Source organism: Lampris incognitus, chromosome 9 (genome assembly GCF_029633865.1).
Source record: "Lampris incognitus isolate fLamInc1 chromosome 9, fLamInc1.hap2, whole genome shotgun sequence".
NCBI lineage: Eukaryota > Metazoa > Chordata > Actinopteri > Lampriformes > Lampridae > Lampris > Lampris incognitus.
The window spans coordinates 22,789,880-22,805,984 of record NC_079219.1 but is presented as its reverse complement, the minus strand read 5'-3'; the positions used below and the strand labels follow the sequence as shown (position 1 = coordinate 22,805,984).

At 48.7% G+C, this 16,105-nt stretch overlaps 1 protein-coding gene across 1 annotated transcript in view; it reads left to right on the top strand.

Moving 5' to 3' along the window:
* Positions 1-2,596: 2,596 nt before the first annotated feature.
* The window catches only part of klhl32 (kelch-like family member 32), a 37,759-nt gene continuing 24,250 nt past the window's right edge, over positions 2,597-16,105 (top strand). Inside the window, exons 1-3 of the mRNA XM_056286277.1 lie at positions 2,597-2,708; positions 5,904-6,081; positions 13,107-13,214. Coding sequence (XP_056142252.1) covers positions 2,686-2,708; positions 5,904-6,081; positions 13,107-13,214 — 309 coding nt within the window. The 5' untranslated portion in view covers positions 2,597-2,685. The remainder of the gene's footprint in view (positions 2,709-5,903; positions 6,082-13,106; positions 13,215-16,105) is intronic.

Below are 16,105 nucleotides of genomic sequence, written 5' to 3'. Positions count from 1 at the left end.
TTTTGGCTGAATTACATAAATCGTATTTTATGTATTACTCGTATTCCCGGAGAAGTTAGTGGGCTTTTCCGGAGCGATTCACTTCACCAATGGAGGGCGCTGTTCTTCATTGTCATGTTGTTCCAAAATCATTTGGTGGTGTATTTACTCCCTTTACCACTGGATGGCAGTCACAGACCAAACCACGACAAATTTGTGAAATCCTCTTTCCTACAGTAGGTCACTGTGCAGTCAGCGTTAGCTTAGAAACGGTCATAACTGGCCAGCCAGCCAGCCATTAATTCAGCAGCACCCATTATGTTGCGCTTACGTGATATATATTCAGGGTTATACCTGCCCATGCAGTCCTCTGTGCCAATAGTTAGTATTACTTGAATACATTCTCTGACAAATGTCCACTGAAATGACCAGCTCTTGCCATTACCCCCCCCCTCCAATACCACCCCGACGCAACGTTGACGCACCTCGAAAACAGAGGCGCCGACACACCATTACGCCATTCAGCAAACGTCCGGCGGAGGGCACTCTATCTCCCGTGTCCAGATTCATGTGACCATCGCGAAGAGGCGGGGTCACAGTAATGTAATAATTTCGGCGCTGCCAGCGTTACTTACCAATAAAAGTGTTTCAAGATATCCACCCGGATCCGGGTGGCACTCTTTACTTTTTCTTCGTTTCGTCACGAGAGAGAGAGAGAGAGAGAGAGAGAGAGAGAGAGAGAGAGAGAGAGAGAGAGAGAGAGAGAGAGAGAGAGAGAGAGAGAGAGAGAGAGAGAGAGAGAGAGAGAGAGAGAGAGAGAGAGAGAGAGAGCAAGCAATCGCGGACATCCAATGTCCTTGCTAACGGAGACGCCGCCACGGACGGGACTTGGTCACAACACATTCATATGAGGTGCGTAGCCTGTGGCACATTAGGGGGGAAATACCGTGTCTATTAAAAACAACAATAACAACACATAAACGTAGGCGTAAGGTGCACTACACAAGGGGATAACTGAAGTAGACTAACATGTTGCGTTTGTGGCGGTTTGTTCTGGATGCGACAGGTCGTTTTGTCTCTCCTCGTAGGCTATATGTCTCTGTAGTTTATGGACCAAGGCGCTAGCCCAGGTTGCTAGGCGACCTTTTGACAGCCGGAGGATGTTTCCAAGTGAAGGGGAGTGAATGGCCCCAGACTGCTGCAGGCTGTCATCCGTCTGGTCCACCGGACACGCTGTTCGCTTCCATTTCCGTGCGTAAATCCTAATTGCCTGTTGTGCGTAAAATTCGTCTGTTGCTCCTTTAGTTGTTCCAATCAGGAGATTGCGGTTATTTTTGTAGGGGACAACGGGGCTGGTTGTTGCAGTCGCCTCACTCATATTCGCTCACTTGTCACTTGTCTTTTTTTCCTATACTAAACAAGTGTAGGTCCGTTGCATCTCGTCAGGATTTATCGGGTTTGGTCATAGTTGGCCTGGAGAGGAGTCGGGTTAGGAGCAGAGGGGAGACAGAGGGGGGGGAGACAGAGGAGGGGAGACAGAGTTCCCTTGCTAACCTCATCCATCAATGACAGTTGTCCGTGGCTAATCGTCTGAAGGTCACTCATGGAAAGAATCGATACCTAAGATCTCCCCAAGGATTGCGCGCGCGCGCGCGCGCGCTCTCGCTCACTCAATCACTCTTTCTCTCTCTCTCTCTCTCTCTCTCTCTCTCCCTCTCTCTCTCTCTCTCTCTCTCTCTCTCACACACACACACACACACACACACACACACACACACACACACACTAGGCTGCAGCACGCATTTCTGTTCACACCTCGCACTGCCTATAACAGCCAATACAAACTTTCATTGCATGCACTTAAACTGCACGTGTCCCTAAAGTAGGCTGCAGCCAAGCTGTGTTTCATGAGTTCATTAGGGCGTTTGATGGTTTCGTTGAATTTTTGTCCGAAACATTAACAAGTGTACATAATTTTCCGCCGGAGGCCTCCAGTCTCCATAGTTTTGATTTTACTGGGCCTTTTACAAGCCCAGTTTTCACACTGTCTACGCAGTGCACTTTAGACATACTACACATGGTACACAAGGCACACAAGGTACACAGTTTCAAGGTTTCATCTCTTGAAATGTATCATGAAAGGAGGCATGGCTGACCAGAGTGAGTGTTATTTCAAAATGGATATTCTGAGCAGTTCTAATGTTTAAACTGACTTCTGTTTCAGTCTTTTGCTGTTGGTTGCTATCACAGATTAGACTGTCCCATTAAGGTCTGTGGCACATAGTGTCAAATTTGCGGATATAACAGAAGGTTGTGGTGTATAGTTTGTTTTGCGAAGTGCTGAGTTTGTGTAATTCTTTCTGTGAAGTGGCTGCCCGTGGGTGTCATATGACGTCTGTGTGCAGCTCTTCAGTTGAAAATGCTTTGGAATCAGAAATTTAGATGTTATCGGATGTTGGCACTGGCACAGCTGTAACCAAGGGAAAGCCAGCATTATAGGCCGGGAACACAGTTTCCTCGCCACGCACATTACACGGGAGTTTGTCAGCCTAAAGCTGGGTCGGATGGTTAGATTGAGTAAAGGTGATGGGCTGCATTTTTTTCCTGCATCAGGCTGATGCACATGCTCGGTGTGGAGACTACAGTCCCCCAAAGCCACATAGCACGACCCCTCCACATCCTCCTCCTCTTCCCCCTTCAAGGGGCATGCCTGCTGAACCCGGCCTGAGGTATGTTGATCAGGGGGACTCCATACATGCATGTACGTGAACACAATCAGCGATTTACTACAGTGCATCCGGAAAGTATTCCCACCCCTTCACTTTCCCCACATTTTGTTATGTTACAGCCTTATTCCAAAATGGATTAAATTCCTTTTTTTTCTCATCAATCTACATGCAATACCCCATAATGACAAAATGAAAAAGGTTTTGTAGAAGTTTTTGAAAATTTACTAAAAACAAAAAACTGAAATATTGCATGTACATAAGTATTTACACCCTTTACTCAGTACTTGGTTGAGGCACCCTTGGCAGCGATTACAGCCTCAAATCTTCTTGGGTATGAAGCTACAAGCTTGGCACACCTATATTTGGGGTATTTCTCCCATTCTTCTCTGCAGAGCCTCTCGAGCTCTGTAAGGTTAGATGGGGAGCGTCGCTGCACAGCTATTTTCAGGTCTTTCCAGAGATGTTCAATGGGGTTCAAGTCTGGGCCACTCGGGTCCGCGGTGGCGTAGCGGTCTAAGCGTCGGCTTGGTGTCGATGCAGTTGCCCACTGGGGACTGGGGTTCGCGCCCCGGTCTCGTCAGATCCGACTATGGCCGGACTCGATGAAGCAGCAATCATTGGCAACGCTGTCTTCGGGAGGGGGGCGGAGTCGGCTTGTGTTCGTCATGTGAATGCGTCTCTGTGTGTGTCGGAAAAACAGTGGTTCGGCTTGGATTCGCCTTGTCACGAAAGTGGGGAGGCGCTTTCCTTCGAGACTGCCGGCCGGAGAGATGCAGTTGGCGAACGCATGCAATACGAGGGTGGGTGTTTGAATTAAAATAGGGATCAATTGGCCACTAAATTGGGAGAAAAAAGGGGAAAATCAGAAATAAATTAAAAAAAAAAAAAAAGTCTGGGCCACTCAAGGACATTCACAGACTTGTCCCGAAGCCACTCCTTCGTTGTATTGGCTGTAAGCTTAGGGTCGTTGTCGTGTTGAAAGGTAAACCTTCGCCCCTGTCTGAGGTCCTGAGTGCTCTGGAGCAGGTTTTCATCAAGGATCTCTCTGTACTTTGCTCCATTCATCTTTCCCTCAATCCTGACTAGTCTCCCAGTTCCTGCCGCTGAAAAACATCCCCACAGCACGATGCTGCCACCATCATGCTTCACTGTAGGGATGGTATTAGCAAGGTGATGAGAGGTGCCTGGTTTCCTCCAGACGTGACGTTTGGCATTCAGGCCAAAGAGTTCAATCTTGGTTTCATCAGACCAGAGAATCTTGTTTCTCATGGTCTGAGAGTCCTTTAGGTGCTTTCTGGCAAACTCCAAGCGGGCTGTCATGTGCCTTTTACTGAGCAGAGGCTTCCGTCTGGCCACGCTACCATAAAGGCCTGATTGGTGGAGTGCTGCAGAGATGGTTGTCCTTCTGGAAGGTTCTCCCATTTCCACAGAGGAACGCTGGAGCTCTGTCAGAGTGACCATCGGGTTCTTGGTCACCTCCCTGACCAAGGCCCTTCTCCCCCGATTGCTCAGTTTGGCTGGGCGGCCAGCTCTAGGAAGAGTCCTGGTGGATCCAAACTTCTTCCATTTACAAATGATGGAGACCACTGTGCTCTTTGGGGCCTTCAAAGCTGTAGAAAATTTTTTGTACCCTTCCCCAGATCTGTGCCTCAATACAATCCTGTCTCGGAGGTCCACAGACAATTCCTTTGACTTCATGGCTTGGTTTCTGCTCTGACATGCACTGTCAACAGTGGGACCTTATATAGACAGGTGTGTGCCTTTCCAAATCATGTCCAATCAATTGAATTTACTACAGGTGGACTCCAATCAAGATGTAGAAACATCTCAAGGATGATCAGTGGAAACAGGATGAACCTGAGCTCAATTTTGAGTGTCATAGCAAAGGGTGTGAGTAATTATGTACATTTAATATTTCAGTTTTTTATTTTTAATAAATTTGCAAAAATTTCTACAAAACCCTTTTCACTTTGTCATTATGGGGTATTGTGTGTAGATTGATGAGGAAAAAAAGGAATTTAATCCATTTTGGAATAAGGCTGTAACATAACAAAATGTGGGGAAAGTGAAGGGGTGTGAATACTTCCCGGATGCACTGTATGTATTGGACATTATCACTGTGTGAATGTGGGGGGTGCCTGTGTCTTCGGATATCTCGACTGAGCCTCACCTGCAGAAATCTCTGTCTGTACCTTTGTATCTACCCAACAGAATGTATCATTATCAAGGATAGAGATGTAAATAGTGTATTAAGGTAGCCCTCCTCATCTCCCTTCCCTTTATCCCTTCCCAACTCATGCACTTGTCCTTTGACCCCCACGTGTTTCACACTCTCTGTTGTTCATGCAATATGCAAATGAGCTCTTATTCTACATCTTTCTTTCTCTTTTTCTCTTCCACATGCACTCTCCCTTTACCTCATCCCCTCTCGTTCCCTTCCCCGATTTCTCTCTCTCTCTCTCTCTCTCTCTCTCTCTCTCTCTCTCTCTCTCTCTCTCTCTCTCTCTCTCTCTCTCTCTCTATGTCTCTCTTCTATTTTTTAACGTCTGTCATTTCTCTTCAGTCCAAATCCAGCCCTGTCACTTTGTCTCTTTCTCCCTTGGCTCTCCCTCTGGCAGCACCCATCAAACTAACAAACAGCCTGACTCATCATTCAGCAAAACCACAGCATCCCCTCTCTAAATGTGTGCACGCACACCCATGCACGCACACCCCCTCATGTGTGTTTTCTCTGTCTAACACACCATCAGCATGAAGGTGAGAAAACAAGCCTCTGGCAGATAACAGCATTTAGAGTGACAGCAAGCAAAGCCTGTAAGTGGGCAGAGATAGATTTGGGTGGACAGGGTGGCATTGTTGTACTGGATGTGTCAAAGCTGAATTAGACAGAGAATGGTTTGGAACACAGACTGTAGTTGCGCTTATATAGACCCACAGCATATAGTCAGATGGTCAAAGTACTATTTGTGTAATCTCTCTTACTCCACCTTCAGTTATCAAGTCTTCCTTTTCCCGGTTTCTGTCACAGTGAGATCATATGGCAGCACCGAGGGCCCTTTAGCCCATGAGGGGTTCAGTTTGAGAAGTTGTGACTGATGGGCAGGCAACTGGCCAAGCAAACAGTCAGCAAGGTGGATTAAGTGACAGCTACTGTAGTCCCATTTTGCATATCCTGTTCTTGTCTGTGTGGTGCAGTAGGGAGATGCTGACAGGACAGAAGCTCTGCCAGTCCAAGTCCCACCAGGACTCCGTCCTTGCAGCCCTCAACCAGCAGAGGAAGGACGGCCTGCTGTGTGATGTCACCCTGGTCGCTGGGGAGCACAAATTCCACGCACACAAAGCCGTCTTGGCTGCGTGCAGCGATTACTTCCGGGTGAGTCCAGGCACATGCGCAACATTCGGCTACACAATTAAATGCACATTGTTGTTGTTGTTTGTTTGTTTTTTTGGCTGTCTGGGTAGTATAGCAGTCTATTCCGTTGCCTACCAACAAAAGGGATCGCCGGTTCGATTCCCAGTGTTACCTCCGGCTTGGTCGGGCGTCTGTACAGACACAACTGGCCATGTCTGCAGGTGGGAAGCCGGATGTGGGTATGTGTCCTAGTCGCTGCACTAGCACCTCCTCTGGTCGGTCAGGGCGCCTGTTCGGGGGGGGGGGGGCGGGACTGGGAGGGGCGGGACTGGGAGGAATAGTGTGATCCTCCCACACACTACGTCCCCCTGGTGAAACTCCTCAGTCCTCACTGTCAGTTGAAAAGAAGTGGCAGGCGACTCCACATGTATCGGAGCAGGCATGTGGTACTCTGCAGCCTGCCCTGGATTGGCGGGGGGGGGGGGGTCAGCAACTGGGACGGCTCAGAGAGCGGGTTAATTGGCCACGTACAACTGGGGAGAAAAAAAATCAAAATCAAAAATAAAAAAATGCACGTTTTTAAGAAATATACCCTGTTCATGGATGTGGGCCTTCTCCCTAACTGAGTGTCTGTGTGTTTTGTGTTGGTGAGAATCAAGGCTTTGGCCTCAACCCGTGAGGGATATGGTTCATTTGATTTTTTACGCTGCACACTGCACCGTTTTGCTTTTCGCACTTGTTTGAGTCATCATTATCATCAGGTTCAGAATGCCAGGGTCTGTGCTGTAGGAACGGCTAGTGAGTTAGCTTTAGGTAGACTCATGCAGCCAGAAAGCCATACAGCAACAGCTTTGCAGAGATGGGCCACTCAGTGAAAAGTGCACCATTGAGATTTTGATTTAGGGACACTGAGCAGATTAGGAAATAGAAATTAATCTCTCCTGAAAATGAAAGGCAGATTATAACTCAAGTTGCTGCGAGATGATGCCACGTGTGTGTGTGTGTGTGTGTGTGTGTGTGTGTGTGTGTGTGTGTGTGTGTGTGTGTATGTGTGTGTGTGTGTGTGTGTGTGTGTGTGTGAGTATTTTTTTCTTCTCTGTCTCAGCGGGGAGTCACACACACACTTCTCATCTCATCCTTCTGTTCCCCTTCTTTCCCTTTGTCTTCCCGTTGTTCTTCAGCGCCTTCTCTGGAAATATTTTGGGTCCCAGGTGAGCCAAGCAAAGCTTTTGATCCAGTGTGTAGGGTATTATAGACCAGTCTGCTACAGTAAGCAAGAGAAGCTGCTCCGCTTTCTTGCTTGTCTGTAGGGGCTGATATTGTGAGTGTGTCATCGGACTCCACTGCTCGGTCTTGTTTATTTCATTTATTAAGGAATTATAGGCCTTTGTGAGTAGAAATTGATTTTCCCTTCTTTCTCTCTGTCTCATCTGTCTCACAGTCTTTCTTACTCACACAGAGATAGAAAACCGTGCAAGCACACATGCACACACACACGCACGCAAGCACACACACAGAGTTGTGATTACAGCCAACCAGATTTAAGCAATCCTGATGAGACACCTGAACAAGCATGAGTTGTTTACGTGGGAGCTGTCCCATCTCTGTCACCTTGCCTCCTTTATTGCCATCACATTATTACCCCCCCTTTTTTTTCTCCCCAATTGTACCTGGCCAATCATCCTGCTCTCTGAGCCGTCCCGGTCGCTGCTCCACCCCCTCTGCCGATCCGGGGAGGGCTGCAGACTACCACATGTCTCCTCCGATATATGTGGAGTCACCAGCCGCTTCTTCTCACCTGACAGTGAGGCGTTCTGCCTGGGGGACATAGCGCATGGGAGGCTCACGCTATTCCCCCCAGTTCCCCCTCCCCCTCTGAACAGGCACCCCCGACTGACTAGAGGAGGCGCTAGTGCAGCGACCAGGACACATACCCACATCCGGCTTCCCACCCGCAGACACGGCCAACTGTGTCTGTAGGGACGCCCGACCAAGCCGGAGGCAACACAGGGATTTGAACCAGCAATCCCCGTGTTGGTAGGCAACGGAATAGACCGCTGTGCTACATGGACACCCGCCGTCACATTACTAAAATGTCTGGACACCTCAGGGGACAACATTATATCAGTGTCACTGCCTGCTAGAGCATTGACAGACACATACACTGATGAGCCAAAACATATGACTGCTTAATATGCCAACCCACTGAGGCATGGACTCTACAAGAGCCCTGAAGGTGTCCTGTGGTATCTTGCACCAAAACATTAGCAGCTGATCCTTCAAGTCCTGTAAGTTTTGAGGTGAAACCGCTGTGGATAGGACTTGTAGGTCCAGCACATCCCACAGATGCTCAATCAGATTGAGATCTGGAGAATTTGGAGGCCAGGACAACACATTGAACACTTCATCATGTTCCTCAAAGCATTCCCAAACAATGTGTACAGTGTGGCACACACATGAATGGCCGGACCCAGGGTTTCCCAGCAGAACACTGCCCAGAGCATCGCACTCCCTCCGGTGGCTTGTTGTCTTCCCACAGTGCATCCTGGTGCCATCACTTCCCCAGGTAAACGGTGCACACATACATAGCCATCAGCATAGTCTAAAAGAAAACGAAACTCATAGGACCAGGTGAACTTTTTCCACTGCTCCAAGGTCCAATTCCGATGCTTGCTTGCCCATTGTAGGCACATGCGATGGTGGACAGGGGTCATCACGGGCACTCTGACTGGTCTGCAGCTATGCAGCCCCATACACAGCAGGTTGTGATGCACTGTGTGTTGTGCTACATTCCTCCCGTAGCCATCATTGAAATGTTCTGTGACTTGTGCCACAGTAGACCTTCTGTCGGTTCAGACCAGACGGGATAGCCCTCGTTGCCCTCACACATCAATGAGCCTTGGGCACCCAACGCCCTGTCACTGGTTTTTCCCTCCTTGGACAAATGTCAGTATAGGTACTCACCACTGCTGACCGGGAGCACCCCACAAGCCTTGCCGTTTCAGAGATGCTCTGACCCAGTCGTCTGGCCATAACAATTTGGCCCTTGTCAAAGTCGCTCAGGTCTTTACTCCTGCCCAGTTCTCCTGCATCCAACATGTTGAGTACGAGAACTGATTGTTCGCTTACCATCTAGTCTACCCAGACCTTGACATGTGCCCTTGTTTGGAGATGTGCAATGTTATTCGGTTCCCCTGTGAGTGGTCATAAGTGGTGTAACTAAGTGCACACTCATACACATACACACATACATGGGAATACTTCCTTGAATGTCACAGAGAGAGAGAAAGAGAGAGAGAGAGAGAGAGAGAGAGAGAGAGAGAGAGAGAGAGAGAGAGAGAGAGAGAGAGAGAGAGAGAGAGAGAGAGAGAGAGAGAGAGAGAGAGAGAGAGAGAGAGAGAGAGAGAGAGAGAGAGGTGTATCTGTATTCTTTGTAAAACAGGAGGATACCGCTGTCTGCTAGTCCTGCAGCTGGGCTAGACGCTGTATGAATCGCTAGCACTGTCTGAAAATATTCAGCTCATGTGATACACATGGCCAGTATTACACAGCCCTCATTGTTGTTCTACTGCTCGGCTTGCTTTATTAATGTTTGTGCTGATTAAAGCTGTCTCACGCAGTAGAGTCAGACTGATTTAAAACTGGTTCCTGTGCGGATCCTCTGTATGCAGTTAAGATAGAATAAGATTAAGATAAGATAAAACAAGCTAAGTACTGGCTCAACCATTCAGCGCCGCTCAAAGTACTGCAGTGCCTTATAGTACAAGATGAATTTATGTTTACAAGTTTGTAACCTGTCAGCTAATGAGAAGTTATTAAGTGCTGTGCACATAAAAGTCCCTGTCGGTATATTATTTAGCACGGTGAATGAATTGTGGATCACAGCCACCACCACCCCCCCCAAGACATATTTAATTTACTTTCCTCCCCAGATATCAGCAGTTGTGTTTTGTTGGATGCAGCTGCCATTGTGTTTGGCCAATTTAAAGAGCGGTAACAACACTGGAAGAAGAATAGGCTATGAGGAGTACTGCGGTAATAATGCAGGACTCTGACCCACCTGCCTGCCTCTACTTCCACAGCCCTTAAAAAATGGAGACAAAGCCAAACAATTTCATTTTCATTTCATTTTTTTTTCTTTGTTGGGTATGTGGGTGAGTCACAGGGCTCCAAGTGGGAAAAAAAATCAACCCCAAGCAGAATTAGACAGATGTCTGCTGGCATGGCAGGCCAACCGCAACAGTGGAGCGGCACTGCAGCCTCCTGTCACGCAACTGCAGGGGAGCAGGACTCAGCGGGCCGGGCATGGTGCTCTATCTGAGTGTAAAACCCAGCCATTGCTGCACCGTGTCCCCTCAACACCTATGTCAAATCGCCAGGAGCAGCAGCACAGATTGCCCAAGTCCCTGTTCACGCACAAACACACGCCAGCACCAGAATACACACAAGCTCCAGACAGTGTGTGCTCTCTGCAGTCTGTCTTTCGGTGATGCATCAGTAGACGTTCGGTTTCTGAGCTGCTTGGCAGGCTGTTTCAAGCCAGCAGTGTCAGCCATCCCACTAGCTTTAGCTTTCAGTTGCTGATATCAAAAGTGAGGCTATGCTTATACTCGTGTTGGGACTCTCATTGGTTGTTGCAGTTCGGCAGCCACCTGAGCCCTTTGGAACCAGGTTTTGTGGAGATTTATGACGGCACTGCCTGATGTGAATGCAGGGACTAGTGTTGACTTTTCTGCCTTGCTTTGATTTTTTTGTTTTTTGATTTTGAGATACTTTATTGATCCCTGTGGGGACATTCTTCTCTGTTAGCCCATCCTAGCTGTGTAGTTAGGAGCAGTGGGTAGCCGCCATGCAGCATCCGCGGACCAACTCCAGTTCGTCTTGTCATGCCTCGGTCAGGGGCACTGGCAGGAGTAGTAACCCTAACATGCATGTCTTTTTGATGGTGGGGGAAACTGGAGCACCCGGAGAAAACCCACCACAGAAACGGGGAGAACATGCAAACTCCACACAGAGGATGACCTGGGATGACCCCCAAGGTCGGCCAATGCCGGGGTTTGAACCCAGGACCTTCTTGCTGTGAGGCGACAGCGCCAACCACTGGGCCACCGTGCCACCCAAATAAGAAAATGTAGCATGTCCATTTGCAGCAGCAGGGTCAGCAGCAGCTTTCACCTCCACAGCTACTCCACCCTTGGACAACTGGGCTGCCATCTTCCTCTGTAGGCTCTCGGAACAGAAAATAACATCTAAAATGCAAACCCTCAAGGAGTTTTGAGATTAAAAATCCAGATCAGGGATTGGCCAAAAATCAATTTTGGCCAAAATGAGAAAACCCGAATGGCCCCCTTTTTAAAAAAAAATTGGATTGGTGTATAAAAAAAATGTCAGCACAAAACATTTAACATCAGACCCTGTGTATTATTGACTTTTCCCCTTTTCTGTGCACCCCTCTGCTTCCTGTTTCTCTCTCTTTCCCTCTCACTCGCTCATTCTGCTTTTTTTTATGCAGACACATGCACATGCACACGCACGCACACACGCACGCACGCACGCACACACACACACACACACACGCACACACGCACGCACGCCACAGCTCAACCGTCTGCGCCGCAGGTTGTGCCACTCTCCTGCCTGTGCTCAGTCAGCCAGGAGATTTTTAATTAGTGCAATGGTGAATCAACAAGACTCAGTTAAAGGAGAGACACGCGGGCCTAAATTGAAACTCGAGCGTGCCCTCTGGTCGACCCTGTCTTGCACATCCTCCTCACAACATGAGCCGTTCGCTAAAGGGAGGTGCCTTGTTAAAGTTCATGTGTACGAAGCGGGGAGGTTGGGGTTCATGTTGGGAGGAAGGAATGCCGGTTTTGCGATCAACAGCTACCCCACAGCCCGCAGGCCTCTCGTGCTCACCGTAACACTGCCGTGCACCAGCCCTGATGGTGTGTTGAGACTGCCCCCACACATGGCGACTGGGAATTTAATGTTGAATGTGGAAAGCGAGGTAAATCATTAACCTGCGGTAAATTCACCTTCAAAGAGAACTCAAAGACAATGGTGGAAACCCCCTCGTAGCAGAAAATAGACATCGACTCTTATAAGGCAGTAGGTAAAACACAAACCACATCTCTCTCACGACGCTGTTGTGGAAGCGGGGGTGGCAGATGATGACAGCGTGCGGGGTAAGGGGCATAAATCTTCTCAGTTCTCTTCCCGTGTCTTCCGATTGAAGAGACAGCTGGTGTCCACGGAAGTGGGGATCTTTATAACGTCCATTACTGACGCACCGCTCTCTCTCCTCCCTGTCCTCCGCTGCGCTGCGCTCGGCTTGCTGGCCCTGATCAATAACCCTGTCACCCTCTCACAATGTGACATCGGCCGATAGCTTTGATTAGCGAGCTGGCAGCTGGACACGCACCCAGCAGGGCCACTCTGCACACGGCTAGCACACTGCTGGGATTTTCCATGAAGTGTGTTGTGTACATATGTTTGTGTAAACATGACTGTGTCTGTGTGTTTGTCTGTTTGCGCATAAGTGTGTATTTGTGTGCATGCGCGTATTTGTGTGATGATGTGTGTGCATGTGTATGTGTGTTTATCAGAACATTAGCAACACTATTTAGATAGAGATCTAAACAGAGCTGAATTAATAGAGAGAGAGACGGGGGGGGGAAGAGCAGGTTTTTATTAAATTGTGGTGTTGTGTTTGGATGTGCTTGCACACAACAAAAACCCCAGCCTTTTAAATCCCATACATATTTAGACACTGTATCAGCATCCAACAGAAAATCACCATTTACTAGGGTTTGACAAAAAACGTCTTATTGATTTTCCCTATTAATGTGTCTGAATTGCTGCCATTTTCTAAAAAATTTCAGATTTTCAGTATAGGCCTTTGGAAAAAATGTAGATACCAACGAAAAAAAAGAAGAAAAGTAACTGCGATATCTCTGCAGTGCGCTGACGGAGTGCTGTGTGTGCTGAATATAAGGATGTATTGATGATTGAATGCTGACTGCTGTGTTTTCTCCCCGTGTCTGCAGGCCATGTTCAGCTTGTGTATGGTGGAGAGCGAGGCGGACGAAGTGACTCTGCAGGGAGTGACCAGCGTAGGACTGAAACACGCGCTAGACTTTGCCTACACAGGACAGGTGAGCCCCGAGTCGTGCGCCCTGACGCATGGGACGTGTTGAAGGTACACTCAGAACCAGCATGTCCAATATCTGGATGACTTATATTGTTGTGCTGTAGAGAAATGGCCAGCAGAAGCAGCCTGCACTCCTCACGTGCGTGGCCTTGTGTGGTGCGGTCACATCACTGAGCCATAGCCCAGGGTTTAACATAAGACACTGCAGATACGGATTCACCAGCACGAAACCGTATGTCTGAAACTTGAACGTGGGAGCGGAGCCGTCCCTCGGTCTGACTCACGGAGAGACGATACTCAGCATTTTCTCACACCATCATCAACGGAGTGAGCGTGCCGGGGCTTCAGATGAATTTGCCCCACCCTAATCCCCCTGTGCTATGAGCAGCCCTCCGCCCGCTCAGTAAGACTCTGGGATCTTCGTAATTGCTTTTAATTGTATTTCCACTGTGGAAATGAGCAAAGAGGGAGCTGGTTGTGTTGTGTAAGTGGGTCAATGGCGGGCTAGCTAACCCCTCTGCTCCACGCCCACCCTGTCTGCCTGGAGGAGATGAGAGCAGATGAGATGAGAGCAATACGCTCATCTGTGCACTGTAAATAACAGCCTATTAAAAACCCTCCGGCCACATGTCACACAGGCCAGCGGGACGAGGGTACACACGGCCACAGGACACACAGAAAACAGCACAAAGCACGCACACACACACAGATAATATAATATATATTATATATAATATATATATGTGTGTGTGTAATGTGTGTGCGTGCGCGCGCGCGTATACACTGCCACAGGACACAGAAAACTATAAAACGCGCGCGCGCGCACGCACACATATACATGGGGAATAAATGGACTAGGACACCACGCCAGATCAGCGGAATCCGCCGCACGCTGTGTCTTATCACAGCAGATTTCACGGCTTATAACGTGGCGATTTAAAGCCGCGTCGTTCCTCTGTTTGACATCTGCGGCCGTTAACAGCCCGTAGATTTGGAAGAGATTATCGAAGCAGCGATGTTAAAATATCCGCAGAGGTGCATTTAAGCGACGTGCTCCCTTCTGTGTTTCAGCCTGGTGTCCTGTGCCAAACGTGCCTCCTTCATTTTATCGCCGGCTTGAGAGCCAGCGCTCATAGACGGTGCTAAGCAGCACACAAATACATGGCGGCGCACAGAACAGGAGCACACTGCACTCCCACACAGCATCGAGCCAGCCGGAGGTTACGTCAACCTGCCCCCCCCCCCACACACACACACACACACACACGGCCGTGTGAGGTCGGGGGTGTTCCGAGCGCCTTTCTCGTGTACCAGAGATCGAGAGCAGAGCGGCATAGAAACGGCAGCGTACAGTTTACAGTAATTTACAGCCTCTTGGCTGCCTGCCTGTCACTTCTGCTCCCCAACGCACATTTGATTCAAAGCGTAAAACTGTTTTTTGCTCCACTTTCCTTTTAAATGGGGAATTCGTCTCATTCGAAATGTGCAGGAAAGTTTAGTGCGGTGTTTCCCTTGTGACCTGACAGGAGGTTCAGAGGCTGGGTGGTTCCTGCACGGTCTTATTAAAGTTTTTTTCTGCAGGCGGATCATAATGTTAGATGACGTAGCAAAGGGCAAGTGAGCCGGGTGTAGCGTCGTAATATGCACAGCTGCCGTGAAATGTACCCCCCTTATTTACCTGCGGGAAACGTCCCGTGAAATACTTCCAACCACCTCAAAAGATTTTTTTTCTTCTTCATGTTGTAATTATAGCCGGGCTATGTTTTCCCAGAAGGTGGTTGTAATGAATGAAAGGTCACGTGTTTAACTTGACCTACTCACGGGTGTACGTGCAGTGCGTGTGACGTATACAGGAAGTTAGAAGCGCATGTTATGAAGGTTGTATGTCGGATGAACGCTAGTAAAAGCTACACAGTTAAGAACCTACGAAGTCGGCTCGTTCTTGAATTATTCTTATGTCAGTAAGACAAGGCGTCTACGGACATTACATGGTGTCAGAATAGTCTGTGTATCTGAACACGAGCGGTCATGCCGAAGTTTAATCCGCCGAGTGAATTCAAGTTTGACTGCCCCGTTGAATGGCCGGAGTGGAGACAACGGTTTTCGCGCTTCAGGCTCGCGACAAAGCTGGATAAAGACGACGGGGAGATTCAAGTGAGTTCGCTGATTTATGCAATGGGCAGCGAGGCTGAAAAGATATTCAGCTCGTTTGACTTCGCGGCGGAGGGTGATAAAGTGGACTATGATATCGTACTGAAAAAGTTCGACGACTACTTTATTCCCCGCCGTAACATCATACATGAGAGGGCGTGCTTCTATCAACGTAGCCAGCAGCCAGGAGAGACAGCGGAGATGTACATCCGGACATTGTACGAGCTGTCTGAACACTGTGAGTTTGGGGACAAGAGGGATGAACATATCAGAGATCGTCTGGTAGTGGGCATAAAAGATAAGGTGCTCTCCCGTCAGTTCCAGCTCACAGCGGACCTTACTCTGGTGAAAGTCATTGAACAAGTGCGCCAGGCGGAGGCAATAACAAAGCAGCTCAGCCTCCAAGCTAACCAACCAGAGGCCCAGCTGGCTAACGTCAATGTTGTCCGATGGCGGGACGAACGCCAAAACAAAAAGGGCGGACAGCGTCATGGTTGCAGCAGACCTGCAACCAACAAAGTAGATGAATGCGGGAGGTGCGGCAAGACGCAGCACACCGATGAGCGGAAGTGTCCTGCAACGAACAGTAAGTGCAACAAGTGTCATAAAAAGGGACATTGGGAGCGTGTATGTCACTCTAAAGCGGTGAGAGAAGTCACTGAAGAGGTTAAACAGCTGTACTTTCTGGGAGAAGTTGGCAAAGAGAGCAGTCAGGAAGATTGGACTGTTAGTTTAACAATAAGT